The sequence below is a fragment of the Drosophila gunungcola genome, unplaced genomic scaffold (assembly GCF_025200985.1).
Source record: "Drosophila gunungcola strain Sukarami unplaced genomic scaffold, Dgunungcola_SK_2 000109F, whole genome shotgun sequence".
In the NCBI taxonomy this organism is placed as follows: domain Eukaryota; kingdom Metazoa; phylum Arthropoda; class Insecta; order Diptera; family Drosophilidae; genus Drosophila; species Drosophila gunungcola.
Window position 1 is genome coordinate 36,888 of NW_026453271.1, and position 20,538 is coordinate 57,425.

General features: G+C 36.5%; 1 protein-coding gene across 3 annotated transcripts in view; it reads right to left on the minus strand.

Moving 5' to 3' along the window:
• Positions 1-492: 492 nt before the first annotated feature.
• The window catches only part of LOC128265307 (dnaJ homolog subfamily C member 16-like), a 119,309-nt gene continuing 99,263 nt past the window's right edge, over positions 493-20,538 (minus strand). For 2 of the 3 annotated variants that reach the window (XM_053001226.1, XM_053001227.1), the window contains exons 4-6: positions 7,533-7,930; positions 7,329-7,475; positions 6,064-6,170 (exon numbers count right to left, since the gene is read on the minus strand). In XM_053001226.1, coding sequence (XP_052857186.1) covers positions 6,079-6,170; positions 7,329-7,475; positions 7,533-7,930 — 637 coding nt within the window. In that variant the 3' untranslated portion in view covers positions 6,064-6,078. Of the gene's footprint in view, positions 560-6,063; positions 6,171-7,328; positions 7,476-7,532; positions 7,931-20,538 lie in introns of those variants that run through there. The other variant, XR_008268844.1, reaches the window with a different exon arrangement.

The window sequence follows — 20,538 nt, forward strand, 5'->3', positions numbered from 1 at the left end:
TGAAAAGTTCCTATCAAATTCGTTCAAAAGCTAGAATAGGGGCGGCGTATTTGCTGAACTGCTGTAGGTTAAAATCGAACCGATTCCACAAAATAATTTAAAAAAAAACCAAATATGTTATTATTAGCCAAATTTTTTTTCAATAATATCCTTAAAACATCTAAGAATAAGGTACAAATATTATTTGCTCGTTATCTATTGCAAAGTATTTAAAAAAAACCAATTTCTTTGTTGACGGAAATAAATCCGCTTTATACCTCTGCACAGTTCAATTGGAATATTATGGTGCTCTCCTGGAGCACCAAAGTGGCCATGGATCCCTCCGTAAAAGAATTCTGCAGGGATTCGAGCAATTGCTGGCGAGCGGAGTGCAGATCCTCGAAAACATTCATCAACTGGGGGAGCGCCTTTTAGGATCACTGGGAATCGACTCAACCTTCATGTCCGCCTCCTTCGATAACGACTGCAGGGCGTTGACCATCTCGCTGGCGTTATAATTCTTGGTTATTGGACTGCTGTGTGGAAATATAATTGCTGACAATGCACTGCTCCCGGTTTCCTCCGATCGAAATGTTAAAAACCAACACCAGGAAAACGAAAAGTTTTATCAGACATTGAAACTGATAACATACAGCAGGCCATGGGACAGCCACAAAGTAACATGGAAACTATGATGATAAATTTGCAATAAAATATGATGGAATTTATGTCCTTCATGAAAACCACCATGCAAACTCTAATGCAAAACCAAAATATCTTGTTACAAATGCTTGCAGCTCAGCAGTCCAAATAAATTATGCCTAGCCTCCGAATAACTCTGTGGAACGCCAACGGTGTTTCACGGCATATACCTGAAATAACTCAATTTCTGAACGAAAATCACATCGACGTTATGTTGCTGGCAGAAACGCATCTCACCAGCAAATATAACTTTCAAATACGAGGATACACGTTCTACGGCACCAATCATCCAGATGGTAAAGCACATGGCGGAGCCGGCATCTTAATAAGAGACCGTATCAAACACCACTTTCACCAACGGTTTGCAAAAAATTATCTGCATGCTACATCGATAAATTTACAGTTGGGCACCAGCAACCTTGCCATTGCCGCTGTCTACTGCCACCCCGCTTTACAGTCTCAGAAGACCAATTCATGGACTTCTACAATTCACTTGGAGAGCGATTCATAGCAGCAGGTGATTACAACGCCAAGCACACACACTGGGGATCCCGCCTTGTTACCCCCAAAGGAAGGCAACTATATAATGCACTCATCAAAACATGCAACAAACTGGACTACGTTTCACCAGGCAGTCCTACATACTAACCAACAGATCCTAGAAAACTACCTGATTTAATTGATTTTGGTGTGACAAAAAATATTTCTCGCAATCTAATATCTGCAAAATCGCTTTTGGATCTATCATCGGACCACTCACCATTAATCGAGCACCCTTGCAGGCTGACGTCGCACTGGAGTCTGTACTCGTCGCAGCAGCCAAAGTCTCTGCACCCCAGGGCTCTAAGGCACGAAGAAGAAAAAGCACAACGCCAGTACATTGAGAAACTTTCACCCCCCAGCACCAAGCATCCCCTGTGGAGGGCCCACCCAAATCTAAGTGCGCCGGCCGAAACAGTAATTCCCGTAGGAGACTCTTCAGGCAGCTGGGCCAGAAGCGACAAAGACAGAGCCTGTACATTTATTTTCAGCCAAACCCTGCAAATAATTCATTCACACTACCGTCGCCGTCAATTCGACTTGGAACTGAGACGGCGCCAATTCTGTTTCAACCAAACGAAGTTGCAAAAGTCATCAGCGAGCAATTAAAATCAAAAAAGGCCCCAGGCGGTGATCTAATAACTCCTAAGATGCTAATTGAACTCCCAAACTGTGCAGTTGAGGTAATTTGTAAACTATTTAACGGGATTACACGACTTGGCTACTTCCCAAAAAAATGGAAAAAGTCGTAATCATAATGATCCCAAAGCCAGGAAAAGATCACACAATACCAGCCTCATATAAACCGATAAGTTTACTCTCGGGTCTGTCAAAACTGCTCGAAAAATGCCTTTTGACACGCATAATCCCATATCTGAAAGAGCACAACATTATTCCGGCGCATCAATTTGGCTTTCGAGAAAGCCATGGAACAATAGAGCAAGTTAACAGATTAACAACAGAAATACGAACTGCATTCGAGTCTCGGGAATACTGCAGTGCGGTATTCCTTGACGTTGCGCAGGCTTTCGACCGAGTCTGGCTCGATGGCCTTATGCATAAAATCAGAACGTTACTACCGGAAAACACTCACAGGATACTTGAATCGTACCTTTACAACAGAGCCTTCGCCGTGAGATGCAACACTACAATATCCGACGATTACACGATAAGGCTGGAGTTCCTCAACTCTATTTTTCTTTACACCAGATATTCCCACGAACGAGCGGCTAACTACTTCTACATTCGCAGACGATACCGCGATCTTAAGTCGGTCCAAATGCCCAATTCAGGCAACAGCACAACTAGCTGATCATCTCGTGTAGTGGAGAGGTGTTATCAGACTGGCGTATAAAAATAAATGCGCAAAAGTGTAAACACATATCGTTTACTCTTAACAGACAAACGTGTCCCCCTTACTTCTGCTCTACAATTCAACGCTTAAGCCAGTCTGGACTTACGGCTCCCAGTTGTGGGGAAACGCGAGCAGCAGTAACATCGACATTATCCAGCGAGCACAATCAAAAATCCTGAGAACGACAACATGTTCGGAACGACAACATCCACAGAGATCTTGGCATTCTACCCGTAAAAGATGAAATTTCAAAACAAAAGGCGTCCTACCACACCAAGCTAACTTCTCATCCAAACCAGCTCGCCAGGGGCCTAGCCAGGGTTTCCAACCGGACCCGATTGCAACGAAATGACCTTCCAGCCCAGCAATAGTTATTAGAGCCCTTACATCCCGCGTCAGTCAACTTGACTGTCAGATAAAGCTTTTTAATTTAAGATTTTATATACTTATTGTTAGTCTCAATTCAGAGAAGATTCAATAAATAAAATGCATATGTAAAAAAAAAAAAAAAAAGACATTGAAACGAAATAAAATAAAAATGGTATACAAAAAACTACAGCATCAGCACGAAAATAAACTTTAACTTAAAACGTTGAAGCCCTTTGATTATAAATGGCTGTATTAGACTGATGTTAAGAGATACAATTAATTCAATTAATGCTAAAAAAGATGACCAAAAAACATAATAAACAAGAAAGGAAACAAACTTCGTCAAGCCAAAGTTCATATACCTTTGCAGCAAAAATGAAATATTCTTTGCGTGCATGCTTAAAAACATTGACGCTATTATTATCAATTGTTCGATCGTTCCTATGGCATCTATATGAAACCGTTGGAAACGTGGCCCATCCTAATTGGTGCACTAACAGAACACTGCCTCATAGGCAATCATGCAAGACTACTCAGAGTCCAGTATCACGACTTATACCGTAGTTGCAGACAGAGAGACGAGGAAAAAACCATCGAACAGCTTCTGTGCTTGTACCCAGCGCACAACTTTAAACGTTTCAGGCACTTTGGCAGGTACACTCTTCCCAACCTTGCGGTCGTAACAGGTATAAAAATAGCCAGCCTCATGAGATTCTTGAACCATACCAGATTGTTCGGACAGTCGCACCTTTAACGAGCTTAAGGACACACCTTTTACTGGGATCACATGGCATCACAAAAGTCCTTGCGGTCTAGGGTGGGGGTGGAATTTTATTCACTCCCAGCCATATTTAACCTAACCTTACCTAATGATTGAATTTATTAACAATAAAAGAAAAGTATAGTTTGGATATAATTCTGAATTCTGATTATGAAAACGAGGAATTTTACCATTCCCGCCGTTTTAATTTAATCTGAATGCTCAGACCAAGATATAATAGATTCCGTTACTGAAATAGTGTAGTAGATAATAAACATTATTAAATGGCTGACAAGCAGCCGCCCAACGGACGTACATTAGAGAAATTTCAAATGCTGTGCCAAAATTTAATGGAAAAAAATACATCTCCAACGATTCATTACGGCAACAAAATTGGTCATCATGACAAAAGGGCCCTACGAAGGAATTGCTATAGTGGTAACTAAATCAAAGACAATTGGATCAACCATTTACAAAGTTCAAAATGAGTTTACAATTGATGCAACTATCAATAAACTTCTAAGCACAATTGTCGGTGAAACCTCGGAGGTTATTAAAGAAAAAATGACAAATATGTACCAAAAAGGAAAAACCTCAACCTAGTTCACAAACGAACTTGATAACTAGCGTAAATCACTAGAAGCTTCTTATATCGACAAAAAAAATAAAAATAGATAAACCAGACAAAAAACTAATTAAAGATGGCATAGTACAATCCTCCGTACCAGATACCCCATTACCTCTTGTGCCCAAAAATCATTTCCTTGAACATAAGCGATGGATATTAGTTAGTGACTACCGACAAATAAATAAAAAGTTATTAGCAGATAAATTCCCATTACTACGAATCAACGATATACTCGATCCACTTGGTAGATCAAAATTATTTTCATTTCTGGATTTGTTGTCTGGATTCCACCAAATTACTTTAAAAAATGACTCCAGAGACATAACTTTATTTTCAACGCGCACTGGCTCATACCGCTTTAAACGATTACCTTATGGTGTAAAAAAAAGCCGCTAATAAAGAATGATGACAATAGCCTTTTCGGGATAAGAACGAAGTCCCATTCCTGTTCCTTCTGATGCAGATGAATCAAGAAGATTCGTAGCTTTCTGCAACTACTACAGACGCTTCAAACCAAATTTCTCTCATTACTTAAGCCATTTAACTCACCTTTTCAAGAAAAATTTAACATTTAATATTTTACTTACATTTTTATACCCATGCAGAGGGTATTATAATCTCAGTCAATAGTTTGAAGGTGACATCTCCGACTCTATAAAGTATATATATTCTTAATCAGCTTCACTAGAAGCGTCAATCTAGCCATGCTCGTCTGTCCGTCCGTCCGTTTCTACACAAACTAGTCTCTCAGTTTTAAAGCTATCTTTATGAAACTTTTCCTAAAGTTGTCTTCCTATTTCAGGTAGTACATAAGGCGTGCCGGATCGGACGACTATAGTAAATAGCTCCCATAGAAACAATGGGGGAAAAAAAATAAATAACTTCACTGTTTTTACATTTTTTTTTTAGTTCATCGACAAATAGTAATGATTAAATATTTCAGAACTACGGTTTAAATTTCATCAAAATCGGACTCATATTGGGAACAATAAAAATATTAAAAATTTGTTTTTTTAATTTAACTTTTTTATTTTGTAATTTATTTTTAAATTCTTTTTGACTTATTAATAATTTGACATTTCTAATTTTATTAAAATCGGAAAACGATATTATATATCCATGGGAACTATCGAATAATTAAGCTGCAAATCATCATAGCTTCAAAGTTTTTAAACATATTCGCAAGTAAATCATAATTTTAATGTTTTCAAGAATATTTTATTTTAGCAATAGCTGCAAGGTATATGAACTTCGGATTGCCGAAGTGTGCTTCCTTTTTTGTTTTCTTTATATCAGAACTTTTTGTTTGAAACTACAGTCTTATTACTGCAAAGCTCCAAAACCTAGTTACAATAAAAGAGAAATTTTAAAACCACGACCATGAGCCGTCCCTTATGACTTGGCTTTTGAAAAAACCATAGCTTACAGTTTTGTTTAAATTTTAATTGTTGGCCTCTAGTCAGTGTATTGATCAGTAAAGTAGCTTATTAATCCACGAAGCAGTTGACAGTTAGTTAGATAGTTAGATATTTCTGTATTCTGAGTACGCGAAAATACTTTAAAAGATATACTGGCTCAAACTAAATGTGATAAATTAATAAAAACTGTATGGTTAAGTAAAAAAGTTTAAAAACGGTTGATTATATAATTTTTTACATTTTGAATTTGTTAATTAAGTCTCTTTTCATTAACATAAATCTGTCGTTATTATACCCGAAAGTTATTTTTTCGACCCTATATGATGTCCTAATGAAGTCCTCTGCCGCAGCTCGGCCACGTCTCTGCCACCCTTCTGCCGCTGCTCGGCCACTGTTCGGCCGCTGCTCTGGCGTTAATCGCTGCAGTAGGGAGACAGAACGAAATAAATGTTAGCGGAAGAAGGGGCTGCCGCACGCACTTACTTCTAGTGGCTATGGCTATGCAGCTCGACAGATGGCGCCACCTAAACTTCGATTGTTTTCTTGTAAATGCTCGCACAAAATCACAGTCGTAAAAGAGTTAGAATCATAAGAAACAGTTTTTTTTGTAGACTGCAGCAGCGTCACTGGCGGAAAATTTATATTTCACAACTCTTTGGTTTCACTTAACACGTGCTAAATAGTAAATTTAAATATACATTTTTTTAACCAGTTTTGTTGCAGACAGTTAATTTTTGAAATCATTTTTTTTGTCTAGGGGCCGGTGTTAATTTCGAGTGGCTTAAATTCATCACAGCAGAATAGATAAAAGAGACGATACCCATCCCTTTCATATGTATGTTTTAATTACTGATAGGAAAAGTATAAAATTAAATATATTTAGCTATATAATTTCCAATGTAAAATGTATAAAAAAAAATAAATAAAAGAAGAAAATAAAAAAACAAAACAAACAAAAAAACAATTCGAACAGTTTTTGGGATCTGACACTTTTACTGAAAAAAACTGTTCTCAACAGTCTCAATTTCCGAAAAAATTTTCCGAAATCTAGAAGAAACGTTCTCAGATCAAGACTGAGTATTCTAGCTTTTAGAACAGGTCTTCTTAGTCCTGAGAACGAATAGGTTCTTGAGTCCAAGCATAGGCGCTCTCGTTTTCAAGAGTAAATCATTTTTGATTTTGAGAACGATATACTCTCGAAGCCGAGAAGACTTATTCTGAAATCGAATATGTTCAGTCTTGAAAAACAGTTTTGATCTAAGAAAATGTATTCTTGATTTCGGTAAATCCGTTCATGGCGCACTATTGAGCACGGAAAATTGAGTCTGTTGATAACGGTTTTTTTCTCGGTGTACATGGTTCAGAATTAATTTTAATGTTTACAAGTAGATGTCTCAGGCTTTTCGTTTTTTAAAGGCTTGAAGTGAGACCTTGTGTCGCGTGTTTAAATACGTACTTTTAATACGGTTGTGGGGCAGGGCCGTCACCCTTTTTTGTTTTTTTTTTTAGTACCTCTTGCACATTATGGAAATACTTGGATTAAACAATACATGGGTGAAAGGTAAAATACAAACTTACCAACAAATTTTTGCGGTGTAAGTGTGTGATCCCGATAAAGGAAGAACTGGTTATCCAAAATGAGAACTAGTTGAGGAACCTCACTTGCGCCAGTTTTACGAAATGTTGACTTTTCATGTGCAGCATTGACTGTTGCAAAGGAAATACCTTTAAAGAAATGGTTAGTTAGCTGTTTAATACATGTTTTTAAAACTAAATAAATACCTAAAGGTTCCAGTAAATCTCTTATCTTTTCGAAGGCTCCAACTAGTCGAGAGCATTTAAAGCACCAATCATTGTAAAACATTACAACTTGCGCTTTTTTTTCACTGTTTGGTAATATTGTCTTCTCAAAATAATTGGACGTTACAGATAATTTATGGTAAAGTACAATGTTCTGATCAATAATAAATCTGTTTCCAAAAGGATCATCATATTGATCTAATGAAAAGCGATTATATCCAGTGTAATCATATTTTTTTTGTAGATAATGAGAATCTTCATCGGTTACTCCATGCCGGTCAAAAACTCGTCGTCGATCAGTGTCACTTAAGAGTTCATAGGCTAATTTTATTTGAACAAACTTTTTGGAATCGTCATCCCTTTGTATTTTATCTGGATGCCTGAAAGTTAAAACAAATTAACAATCTTATTATAAACAAGAAAGGAAGCAAGCTTCGGCAAGCCGAAGTTCACATACCCTTGCAGCTATTGAAAGAATTAAATATTTTTGAAAACATTAAAATTATGATTTACTTGCGTATATGTTTAAAAACATTGAAGCTATGATGATTTGCAGCTCAATTATTAGATAGTTATTTTACATATTTTTATTATTTCTTTGGGAGCTATATGATATAGTCGTCCGATTTTGTTGTAATTTAAACCGTAATTCGAAAATAGTTAACCATTACTTTATGTCGAAGAACTAAAAAAAAAATTAAAAAACAGCAATGCTATAATTTTTGTTGTATTTTTTTACCGATTGTTCCTATGGGAGCTATTTGATATAGTCGTCAGATTTTGATGAAATTTAAACCGTAATTCTATATAATTTAACCATTACAATATGTCGAAGAACTAAAAAAAAAATTAAAAAACAGCAAAGTTATAATTTTTTTTATTTATTTTTTCGATTGTTCCTATGGGAGCTATATGCTATAGTCGTCCCATCTGGCTCGTTCCGACTTATATACTACCTGCAATAGAAAGACAACTTTTGGGAAAGTTTCATTCATTGCGTAGAAACAGACGGACAGACTGACAGACGGACAGACGGACATGGCTAGATCGACTCGCCTAGTGATACTGATCAAGAATATATATACTTTATAGGGTCGGAAATGTCTCCTTCACTGCGTTGCAAACTTCTGACTGAAATTAGAATATTCTCTCCAAGGGTATAAAAACGGTTAAAAAGATTCAGATGTTTCACAGTTACAAAGCAAATATAGTTTCAAAATGTATAAGTTTTGTAATAATCTTGATGGTTATAGTTATTTGAAGTCGATATTCCATGTAAGAAAGTCTTTTCTACGCAAACTATTCATATTTTGAGCACAAAAAGCTTGTAAGATGGTCATTAAACATGTTGATTCAAGATAGCAACAGACTTCTAGACAGTTAAATAACGCAAGCATTTCTTGGATAGACAATCCGCAAAAGCTAGTGGGTATCTGCACTTCAGCACTACCACTTGGTATTTTCCGAATCCAGAAAGTTCATTTATATGTATCATCAAAAAATGAAAATGAAATGTTTTCATGATAACAATTTTCATTATCATTCAAGAAAGTAATGCTACTGAAAAAACATTTTCATTAAATTGTCAAAAAAGTAATTCTAGTCAAAAAATATTTCATTGGATTTTTTAAATGTAATGCCAATGAATAAGTATTTCATTGGCATTGAAAAGAGTATTGCTACTAAAAAAAAAAGATTTGCATTGGATGTCAAGGAAAGAAACGCTACTGAAAAAAAAAACATCTCATTAGATTTCTCAAAAGTAATGCTGCTTTCTTGACATCTAATGTATAGTAATTTTAGTAGCATTAAAAAAGTAGTTTATTATTTTGAACTCTGTAGCAAGCCATACTGAAACATCCCAAAATTACAGAATTTTTATTAGTACTCATTCACACTAATAAGAGCTAACTAATGGAGCTTTACTATATACTATATACCTTCTCGAAAAAACGCCAAAGCACAAGTGACTGCTTTGAGGGAATTGCATTGATTATGTAGGCGCCGGTTAGTATGACCAGCTCAATGTTGGCCAGTTTGATAAACTGTTATCGAAATCTCGACTGCTTACTGATGTCTAACTCTTGACGGCTCCACCGAGACTCTGGATGTTATAGAACTAGGTTCTGCCTCTTCGCTCAGCCACCTGTCGGTAAGGTGTAGAACTAGGTTCCGCCTCTTCGCCCAGCCACCTTAATTGCAAACTCCATGCAAGTAATTCCTGAGCTCGATTTAACAACGACCTAGCACCCGTTGGATCTCAGCGTTGTAGTCTTGGCCTTATAGACTTGACTTTACGATATTAATCCGGGACTTGATTAACTTGCTACTGGTCTTGCGTAAACGCACTCGCTTTGATTCTCGCACTATTACTTCGGGGCTGAGCTGCGCTTGCCTGTGATGGTCCCGTTATTCCTCTCCTCCAGCTCGCGTGATCGGATCCAAGGTCCACTGCCGCAACGTTAGTTCAGGAGCGTCCTCTTTATGCAGTTCCAAAGTCCGCCAATATACCGTTCGACCGTGTTGCCCTTGCCATGTGAGGGTCCAATGGCCAGCGCGGTGCCGTTAGTTCACGGTGTCTCCGCTTTGCCCATGTCCAAGTTCCGTTGTTTACAGTTTGACCTTGTTGTCCTTGACTCCTCCGGCATTCTTGCCTAGGGTACATAAAAGCGAAGAGAAACATATTCGAGGGACTAAAATTTGAAAGAACTAGAGACTAACTGGACCAGATGTTCGGGCATGCAGCTGGAATATCGATAACTAAACGACAAGTTCTATAAAATTCAGCTTTTAAAAATTGCTATAAAAATCATCGTTGGAAAGCCTGAAAAGGGTGGATTGATGCGACCCCCAATGAAAGATAAGGATGAGGATGCGTTCAAAAAGAGAAGAAAACAATGACCGAAGTATTGGAAGTGTTCAAGAACTTTCAACAAAAAACTATGCTGGGAAATTAAAGAAACAGATGGGAGGTGTTTCAAAAAATTAAAAGCTGATTTAAAACCACTGAAAAGTGAATGAAGGAGCTCAACAGGCTAATTTTAACTATGCCGCCGCAGAAAACATCACATCTAAAGTCCGGCAGCTTCTGCGAGACAAATTTGACATCGCTCAGGTTAAGGTACAAAACGTTCGATTTATTTTCGAGAGGACAATCAATGTTATCTAAGGTCAGCGAATGGAATGGGAGGAAACTAGCTAGACCTTAAATATTTTTCGAAAAAGATCGAAGCATTGAAAAGCCGGAACACAAACTAGTGCTGCTGCAACTAAAACCCATCTAGGAACGGCTGATAATAGTCTGAAATTAACGCTCAGGAATATAAAAGAAACATACAACGAAAATGGAAGCATCGTAACAAAGATTGTTGGGGCAAGCGGCAAGGTCATGTTTTCGGAAATTTCACCATAGTGCTCGTGTACCTAAACTGCTAAAATGGTCTTAGGCTTAACGAACAAAGCAAAACCATTAAAATGGCAACATTAAAAGGGAAAATGAGTACAAATACAAATGGGAATTTTACTTTCGTAAGAGGACGAGCCTACATAGGTTTTGAAAAATGGCTTAAAAATTAAATGATCCGAAAAGTTTGTCCATTCAGTACAACTCTGCGAAGTCCAAAATTTCCGACCACCAGAGAGTTTCAAGCGGAACATCATCTTCGCGACGTTGCCGCTAGCTACAGAGGTATATCCCTCCTAGACAGGGTCCAAAAAATGTTCGCACAGAGAATCTTCAAGTACGTTGATCAAAACCAAATTCTGGGCGAATACCAAGCGGGTATTAAGAAAATCACTCCATAGTAGATAGAATTTTCACACTAACATCCACAATAGCAGAGTGCTATGAGCGAAAGAAAACAGTGTATCTACTTATCACTGATTTAAATAATGCTTCCGGAAGTGTCCTGCCATATGCAACAAAACGGAATCGAATCTAGGTTTTACATTTAAAATAAGGCTTAAAAGATGGCGTAATAAGAATATTGTCTGTAACCAAAAGTTACCAGCCCACTTATGTAAGAATACTAATTGCAAAGACATGCATAGCTCCATCCATCTTATGGCCTAACCATCTTTGCTCGTCGTAACCTTTGAAGGCAGTTTAATGTTTTCTGTTCCTGATCCAAAATGCAAGTTCTCGTGCTTGCCCTTTTCATATTCTTCGAACCCTTAAGAGCTGGCCGAACGCAACATCGCACGGCATTGATAACATTGATAATATAAGGCGGTAAAAACATGAGAACAAGCGAGAGCAAAACATTGTACATATGTAATAAGGTAAACAATATAACGCCCCGCTTTGGCAGCGATTAATTGGGGCTCTGAATTGAACAATAGTATTGCTAGGTACATTTTCAACCTACCCCGGGCAGAACGTTTATATTGATTTGCTTACCAACTTTAGACAAGAAATTAACCGACTAGGCTTATACGCGTGTATTTATTTTTTTCAAGAAATTTTATTTTTAAAACCAGCAAATCTATTAGTTTGAAAATGTAAGAATCAACGTTTCTAGAAGAGCTAAAAACCTTATTGGCATAACTTTTTTAATAAATTAAATCAGCTTCCTAACCACGCAATTCAAATTAAAACAAGAAAGGAAGCACACATTTTGGCAAGTTGAAGTTTATATACCCTTCAGCTGTTGCTGAATAGCTTTATTTCGTAGAATAACTATTTTTTAATGCCATTATGCTTAAAAGCAGCAAGGCTGTGATGATTTTTCGCTGAATTATTCGATCGTTTCTATGGCAGCTGTATGATATAGTCGCCCAATTACTATTTTGATACCCTTGCAAAGGGAAAGTAGTGAAGGAGCCATTTCCGACCCTATCACGTTCATATGTGTATAATAATTTTGCTGATTTTAAATTTAGTTTTAGTTCTTTGATATATAGTAAAAATTTATTCTTCCAAAATTACGATTAAAAATTTATTAAAATCGGACGACTATGTCATATAGAACCAACTGAAACCATCGAAATATTAAAAAAATAAATTAAAACAAAAAAAAAGAAAATTTTGCGAGTCGAAGTTTATATACCCTTGCAGCTATTGCAAAAATTAAATATTCTTTAAAACACCTAAACTTTGAACTACAAAATATAAAGTATAAGAATAAATATAAGTCTAATTTTTAGCTCGTTCGTGTTTCAGCTATATGATATCGTTTTTTAATTTGAATTAAAGCTTATATCTGAACTTTTACACAATTACTATGTCCAAAAGGAATTTAAAAAAATTGAAAATTGGAGAAGTTACATTTTTTAATATTCCGATTGTGTTGATGATAGCTATATGATATAGCCAAATTGAAACCGTAATTCAAAAATAATAATCTATGACTATATCTCGAAGAACTAAAAACAAAACAAAATTAAAACAAGAAAGGAAGCAAACTTCGGCAAGCCGAAGTTCATATACCCTTGCAGCTATTTCAAAAACTAAATACTCTTGAAAACGTTAAAATTATGATTTACTTGTGTGTATGTTTAAAAACCTTGAAGCTATGATGATTTGCAGCTTAATTATTCGATAGTTCCTATGGCAGCTATTCGATTGTTCCTATGGGAGCTATATGCTATAGTCGTCTGAATGAAATTTAAATCGTAATTCTGAAATATTTAACCATTACTATATCCCGATCCGGCTCGATCCGACTTATATACTACCTGCAATAGAAAGACAACTTTTGGGAAAGTTTCATGCAGATAGCTTTAAAACTGAGAGACTAGTTTGCGTAGAAACGGTCGGACAGACGGAGAAGAAGAGAATAGAAGAGAAGAATTTATATAGTTTATAGGAGATGTCTCCTTTACTGCGTTGCAAACTTCTGACTGAAATTATAATACCCTCAGCAAAGTTATAATTCTTTTTCCAGCACGGCTCGTTCCGACTTATGTACTACCTGCAGTAGGAAGATAACTTTTGGGTAAGTTTCATGCAGGTAGCTTTGAAACTGAGGTACTAGTTTGCGTAGACACGGACGGACGGAAAGACGGACGGACAGACGGACATGGCTAAATCGACTCTCCCATTGAAGCTGATCAAGAATCTATATACTTTATAAGGTCTGAAAAAGTCTCCTTCACTGCGTTGCAACCTTTCGACTGAATATAGTATCCTCTGCAAGGTTATTTTTATTGTCTCCTCTCTAATTTTATACCCTTGTAAAGGGTGTAATAACACAGTCAGAAGTTTTCAACGGAGACGTTTCCGTCCCAATAAAGTGCATATATTCTTGATCAGCGTCACAAGGAGAGTCAATCTGTCTGTCCGTCTGTCTGTTTCTACGCAAACTAGTCTCCCAGTTTAAAGCTATTTGCACGATTTTTTTTCCTAATGCAGGTAGCATATAAGCCGGAATACTATATCATATAACTCCCAAAGGAACAATTAATAAAAAAATTAAAATAAAATATAACTTTTTTGTTTTTTTTAAATTTTTATAGTTCTTCGATGCTTAGTGATGGTTTATTAATTTGGAATTACGGTTTAAATTTGATCAAAATAGGACGACTATATCATACACCTCCTATGCAAACAGATTATTAATTTTTTTTTTTTATTTTATTTATTTACTTTTAATTTCATTAAAATCGGAAACCGATATCATATAGATGACATAGGAACGATCAAATAATTGAAGTGAAAAAAAAATGGTTTTTAAAGGGTACTCATATAACTCGAAATTTAGATGTTTAATTCTTGCAATAGCTGCAAGCGTATATAAACTTTGGCTTGCCAATGTTTCCTTCCATTCTTGTTTACTTTTTTTTATTTCTTTTAAAAATAGTAATTTTTAAATAATTTGTAATTTATATGTATTCGGCTTGCCAAAGTTAGCTTCTATTCTTAGAACAAAAAAAATAAAATAAGGTAGTCCGACCACGCCAACCTATACCGTCAATTTTTGTTATATATATAAGTATATAAAATTTGTTGAATACATATTTTAAAAATATGTGTTTTTAAACTTATTTTAAGAAATATATATTACTCTTCTTCTAGTTTCAAATCAAAGAAAAATTGGAAACACTATCTGATCCAAATTTTGATTTATATTTGGTGCTTCTAAAAGTTCTTGAACTTTTTGTGGTAAAATTAATTGTTTGTTATTAGCCAGTCGTCTGCTTACGTCAATGTCAGTTAGGTAACTGAGATATCTATCGATCCACCTTTACGAGAAACATGCAAGATTTAATTTTTAAAGCAATTTAAAAACCGATATAACAATTTTAAAGTCCAATAAATTAATGCTAAATTAAAGAACACTCTTAAATGTGAATTAAAATATGGTATATTGGGAAAAGGGGCAAAATTAGGCAATTAGAGTATATACTGGTCCATTCCAGTTTTCATTCGAAAGGTAAATTTTTGATAAACTTTTCATATTTCCCACTGAATTTCCGTTTGACCACTTTTGTACCCGAAGGTGTCTTTAAGATTATGACAATAATGGTAAAGTAGTTTAACGAATAAAAGAACTAGTTTGTTATTGTTATCATCCGCTTTGTAACCAGTGCTGGAAACTTCTAGTGGCAGTGTTTTGAATTTTTCACAAGAAGTTTGAGGATCAGATTTGCTAAAGTCGATTAAAAAGGTCCCAACACAACAAGTTCCGAACATTTATTTACTTAAATAAAGCAGTAAAAAGAACAAAAACAAATTTTAAATTTAACTTTGATTAAATACCTTTCTTAAAATGTTAAAACAAACAATAAACGTCTTGCAAAAAATAAGTAAAAAAATATTTTTTTTTCGTATTATGATAATTGTTTGGTGTGTCAAGAATGATAAAAGGTGAATTCTTTCGTTCCTAATTAAATGCCCGTTCCGCACCAAATCTGTTCTCATCAATGCACCTAGATCAGGATATCTGGGTGCAAAAGTCTGCATTCCCGACGAATAACAACAGCATGCACTAGTGAGGTTGGGTGGTGTCGAATTTTCCGAATTCCGAGTGCTGTAATTATTTCCGCAATCTTGCTCACGTTTTAATTTCTTGAAGTTGTGAAGTTTGGTCGTTAACCTATGTGAGAGATTTCCCTTGCTCTTACCTAATGACATTCCACGGTCTTTCGAAGGTGTGCTTGGACCTAAATGAAATTTAGCATTGGTATGCATCTCGATTCCGTTAATTCTTGCAATAACCTTTTTCCCATGTTTTATAAAGCATTTAGAATTAGTTAAATGCAAGGTCACTACTTTCTTAATATCGATCTTGTTAAGGACATCGTGTATTTTGGGCATAGAAGCTGTTTCAACTTATTGTCTAGGTAGCTGAGCTTGATTTTTCCCTGCGCAGGGGTTGTTCTGTCTGTACTGTTTTCTTTCAGTGACTTGTTATTTTGTATATCTTTAAATACTTCGATGGTTAATCTACAAAACGGATCACCAACGTTATTTGCCTTACCCTAAAGATAAACAACTGAAAATTCGTAATGAAATTCTATTCTAGGTTATTTAGAATTTGGGTAAACCAAAGAAAAAAAATACTATATGGTCGGTTTTAACTAGGAAACGCCGTCCAAAAACGTAAGGTTAATGCTATAGGGTCGATTTTAACTATGAAAAGTCGCCCAAAAACGTAAGGTTTAATGTTATTAATTACCCAGTGTTTCGCTAAAAGTTCTTGTTCAGTTATGTTTTTATGGAATTCCCCTTTAGTATTGATATTGATGCATAAGATCCGGAAGTTCTATTCCAGTCTGTTACTGGACGGCGCGAGCTTGTTTACTTGCTTCCCTGCTTATGCAAAATTCTTTACAAAAATCGGGGTATTGGAGTAATGTTGTAATTGGAGTAATTTTTTCTTTATGTCCATTTTGATGCCCATTAATGTTTAACATCTTTTTGGAATAATCTGGTGATGTGACGGGGGTAATCTGCGAACTTTTTAAATGAATCGACAACACTTATTGAAAAATGCAATGAATCCTCGAGCGCAATCAGCGTCTTTATGAACTGGGTATTTATCGATGACTTCATAGTTTTTGTCTCTGGTAATATATCCTGATCAGAAAATTTGTGGACAAGAAAGGTCACTTCATTCATGCAAAATGAGCTTTTCACCAGATTTAGTTTTAGGGGTTTTTTTTCTGCAAAGGTCAAAGACGTTTGTTTTTTTTTTAGCCTATGATTATCGTAACATCCTCTAACTATTAGGTCATTCATATATAGGAATGCATGGGATAAGTCCAAACCGATAAATGCGATTGTCATCACACGCTGAAAAGAGTTTTGGGCTATTTTCAAACTATAATGTGAAACGATTAGAGCCATTGCTCATAGAAAATGAAATAATATTTCTGGATGATTCCTCTATGTCAATTTTGTGAAATCCGGACATAAGGTCGGTTTAATTAATCGAGTATAACGTCGATTCTTGGTAAAGGAAATTTATCTGCTAAACGTTTTTTTTATTAATTTGAATGTTGTCAATTACTAAACATATTTTCTCCTTTAAGTCGGGCAACGATTTTTTGGAAGAAGTAATAGAGAGCTGTAATATTCTGATACTGGGGGCTCTACGATTTTTTTTTATAAGTTTGTCAATTTCCTTAGTTATTTTCTTTTTATGGGCTTTTTAAAACCACATCGAGCCATCTTTCACTCTTAACTTTAGCTTGTAAAATTAGTTGTAGACATCGATTCGGTTTTAAGACCAAACTGACACTTTATTTTAAAAATAGATAATAATAATTTTCATTTAGCTTAACAATGTCTTTGTTGTTTCTATGTGTGTCATTAATGTTGTCAATATTATAGTTTTTAATAGATCCAAGCACCTACTCCTACGAGTGGTGAGCAGCGCGATCTTGAACGCAGAAGAGCTGGGGACAGTCCTGGTCGGAATAGAGGCCGTCATGAACTCAAGGCCCCTCGGAGCGATGCGCAGTGACCCAAGCGACGGAGACGCAATAGCTCCCTTGCGCTGCTTGCGGCGATGGCGGCCTGTCTCGTCAGCCAGGAATATGTTTTGGCGGCGATGGGAACGGGTGTGTGTTCTTGGGAAGGGCACCTTGTCGTCGTGGCGGAGGACAACCTGCTACCTCAACAGTGGCTTCTAAGGCGGATCGTCGCGACGCACGCAGGGGAGGACGGCATGGTCAGGAACGACCCTAGGTCGAGACGTTAGGCCCAGATGGAAGAATTTTTCGGCGGGCCATCCACAAGCTGGCGCCGCTACCAGTGGCTTGAAGCATTTCAGGCCTTCAACGGGGCCTGTCTTGTCTCATTTGAGTTGTTTTTTTTTTAAATTGAAGTTTTTTTGAAGTATTTGTTGAAGTCACATAATTTGCAGTTTATTGTAAGTTAGTTTAGGGCGAATTCGCGCTAAGTATTTATTTATGTGATTAATATGCCACTCGTAGTGGCACGTAGTTCTTTTTTTGTTTCGTTTGCCCAAATGTAAGTTCGCTTTTCGGTGTGTTTATTTAGACAAAATATTTAAATTTTTCACCTTTGATTAACATGATTAATCAGCAGCACCATGTAGACTCCAAAAACCAAACTGCTGATCAGGGATTGCGTCATGGAAAGGATCAAAGCTTAAAAGTCTTTTAAGGAGAAAGCGCTCGAGAAGGTCGGGTCAAAAGATCATAACAACATTAGCGTACATTCACTGCTTTGGATAAAATAAAAGAATAATCACAGCATTAAAGATGAGCGTTAGAAAAAAAATAGCCTCCACTGGAAGCGCTTTTGCTACTTTCGCGTCAATATTGTCATGCCCATGGGCCTTATTTTACTTTAGCCGCTTAATTTTGACTTTAACTTCCTCAGCATCAATAGGCACAATTTACAGATCAGGAGTAGATTGGACGTCATCGTGAGCTACCGTAGTAGCAGTTTCCTCTTCCGTGGCCAACTCAAAAGCTCGATTCATCCTTAAAGAAAGTTAGAAAATTCGTCCTCATTGTCCTTTTTAAATTCAAGACACGATCAGCATCTGGATCAATCCCACTAAGTTTCCGGAGGAAAAAGTCCGACTTGACCTCGTTAAGTGCTTTCCTCAGTAGAGAATCTGCCCTTTTAAAAACACTTTAATCTTGTGCTTGACGCGTACGCATCCAACGTTGCCGTAATGCTCGCTTTTGCCTCACCAGAGCCTGGACCTATACGGGCATTTAACTGTGGAATAGAGCGGGCACTCAGATCAGTGGATTTCTCATGTTCAATAAGATTCGTAAGAGGGTCCTTAATGCGACTAACGTTGGCGCAACGCAAGAGTATCATTGGCTTAGCTGAATGGGTCCAAATAGCGGCGCATGAAAGTATTTCAACCAAAATGTGATCAGAACTAAGTTGACCTGAATCATGAACAGTCAATAAATTTTGTGAAATACCCTTGCAGGCAGCAAAATCAATTGCACTTGGGTTCCCCCTGGTATCAGATGGAAAGTGTGTAGGTTCTCCAGTAGATAGAACTTGTAAACTAGAAGACGTTAGATGGTCAAGCAGTTCAACACCTCTTGGAGTCGAGCGACTGCAGCCCCAAAATTGAGAAGATAGAAGCCAAAACCAAATCACCTAATTCTGTTCTAAAGACCTTTCTTCGTGCTTCTCGCTCGCTACGTAATTGTGCGGCAAGCTCAGAGATTCCGGGGGTTCATCCCACCAAATTTGTGATTGCCCGCAACCGAGAGGAAAATTCAAAATGTATTCTTCACGTCTTTAATATTTAATTTTAACACTTTATCGCTACGACCCCGTTCCTTTTTGGTTGCGTCCTTCCCTTGGTCCTTGCGGCGACTCCCGGCCAGGTTCAACGCCTGCCTCAACGCCTGGTTCAACACCTGGTTCAGGATTCTGTTTGGGTCTACCGATAGATATGACCGAAACACTCACATAACAACAACCCCTTCATGTCTCAGAGTGACAGTACACACTTTCACACTTTCGCGGTAGAGTGGGCGTGGCTCCGTTTTGAAATAAACTTGCACTGCTTAGGAACTACTAGAATCTGCATGCCAAGTCCCAAATCTTTAGCTTTTATAGTTTTAGAGATCTCGACGCTCATACAGACGGACATGCGGACAGGCAGACGGGCATGGCTAGATCGACTCGGTTATTGATCCTGATCAAGAATATATATATACTTTATTTGTCGGAAACGCTTCCTTCTACCTGTTACATACTTTTCAACAATACAATATACCCATTTACTCTACGAGTAACGGGTAAAAAAATCGCGGTTAATTTGTTATTAAAAATATAAAAAATAAACTCTTTGTGATTACCTGATGAAGGATCGGTTCAGTAGATTTTGAGTTTTGATGTTCACGAACTTCAAAAATCACGTTTACAATCTGGTAGCACATCCGGTCGTTTGAAACGCTGTAACTCCGTTAGTTTTACTCGAATTGAGTTGAACTTTGTACAAATTATTCTCAACATAATGTTAATTCAGGAAATGTCTGTATTTTATTGTTAAATCGTTTAACTACAATAGAATTTCATTCAAGTAAGTTTGTGGTGGTTGACGTTTGCTTAACAAAACCATGTTGAAGAAGTGATATTAGCGAGTAACACAAGTGTTGAAATTGTGAAGTAATAATATGCTCAAATGAATCAGATATTGAAGACAATTTAAAAATACCTCTATAATTTTGAACCTCCGACTTTTTATGTAGTAAAATAATTAAAGAGTCATCCCAGATAATAAAAACAAATAAATAAAAACATCAAATCATTTGATATTTACAAACAGGTATTAAATTCTTTCAAACATGGTCTTTTGAAAATCTATTGGACTTAAATCGCAGTAAAGTAATGAAATTTTGGTGGTTTTGAGGAATTTAATGATCCCTATGACACAAAGACTTTCTTTATTTCATTAGTACGTCCAATCCTGGAGTACTGTTTACCAGTTTGGAGTCCCCAATATAGTGTACAAAGCGACCGGATACAACTTTTTACTATTTGCTCTACGGGGCTGTAATTGGGATGCAAAAATAATCTTACCATCTTACTGTAGTA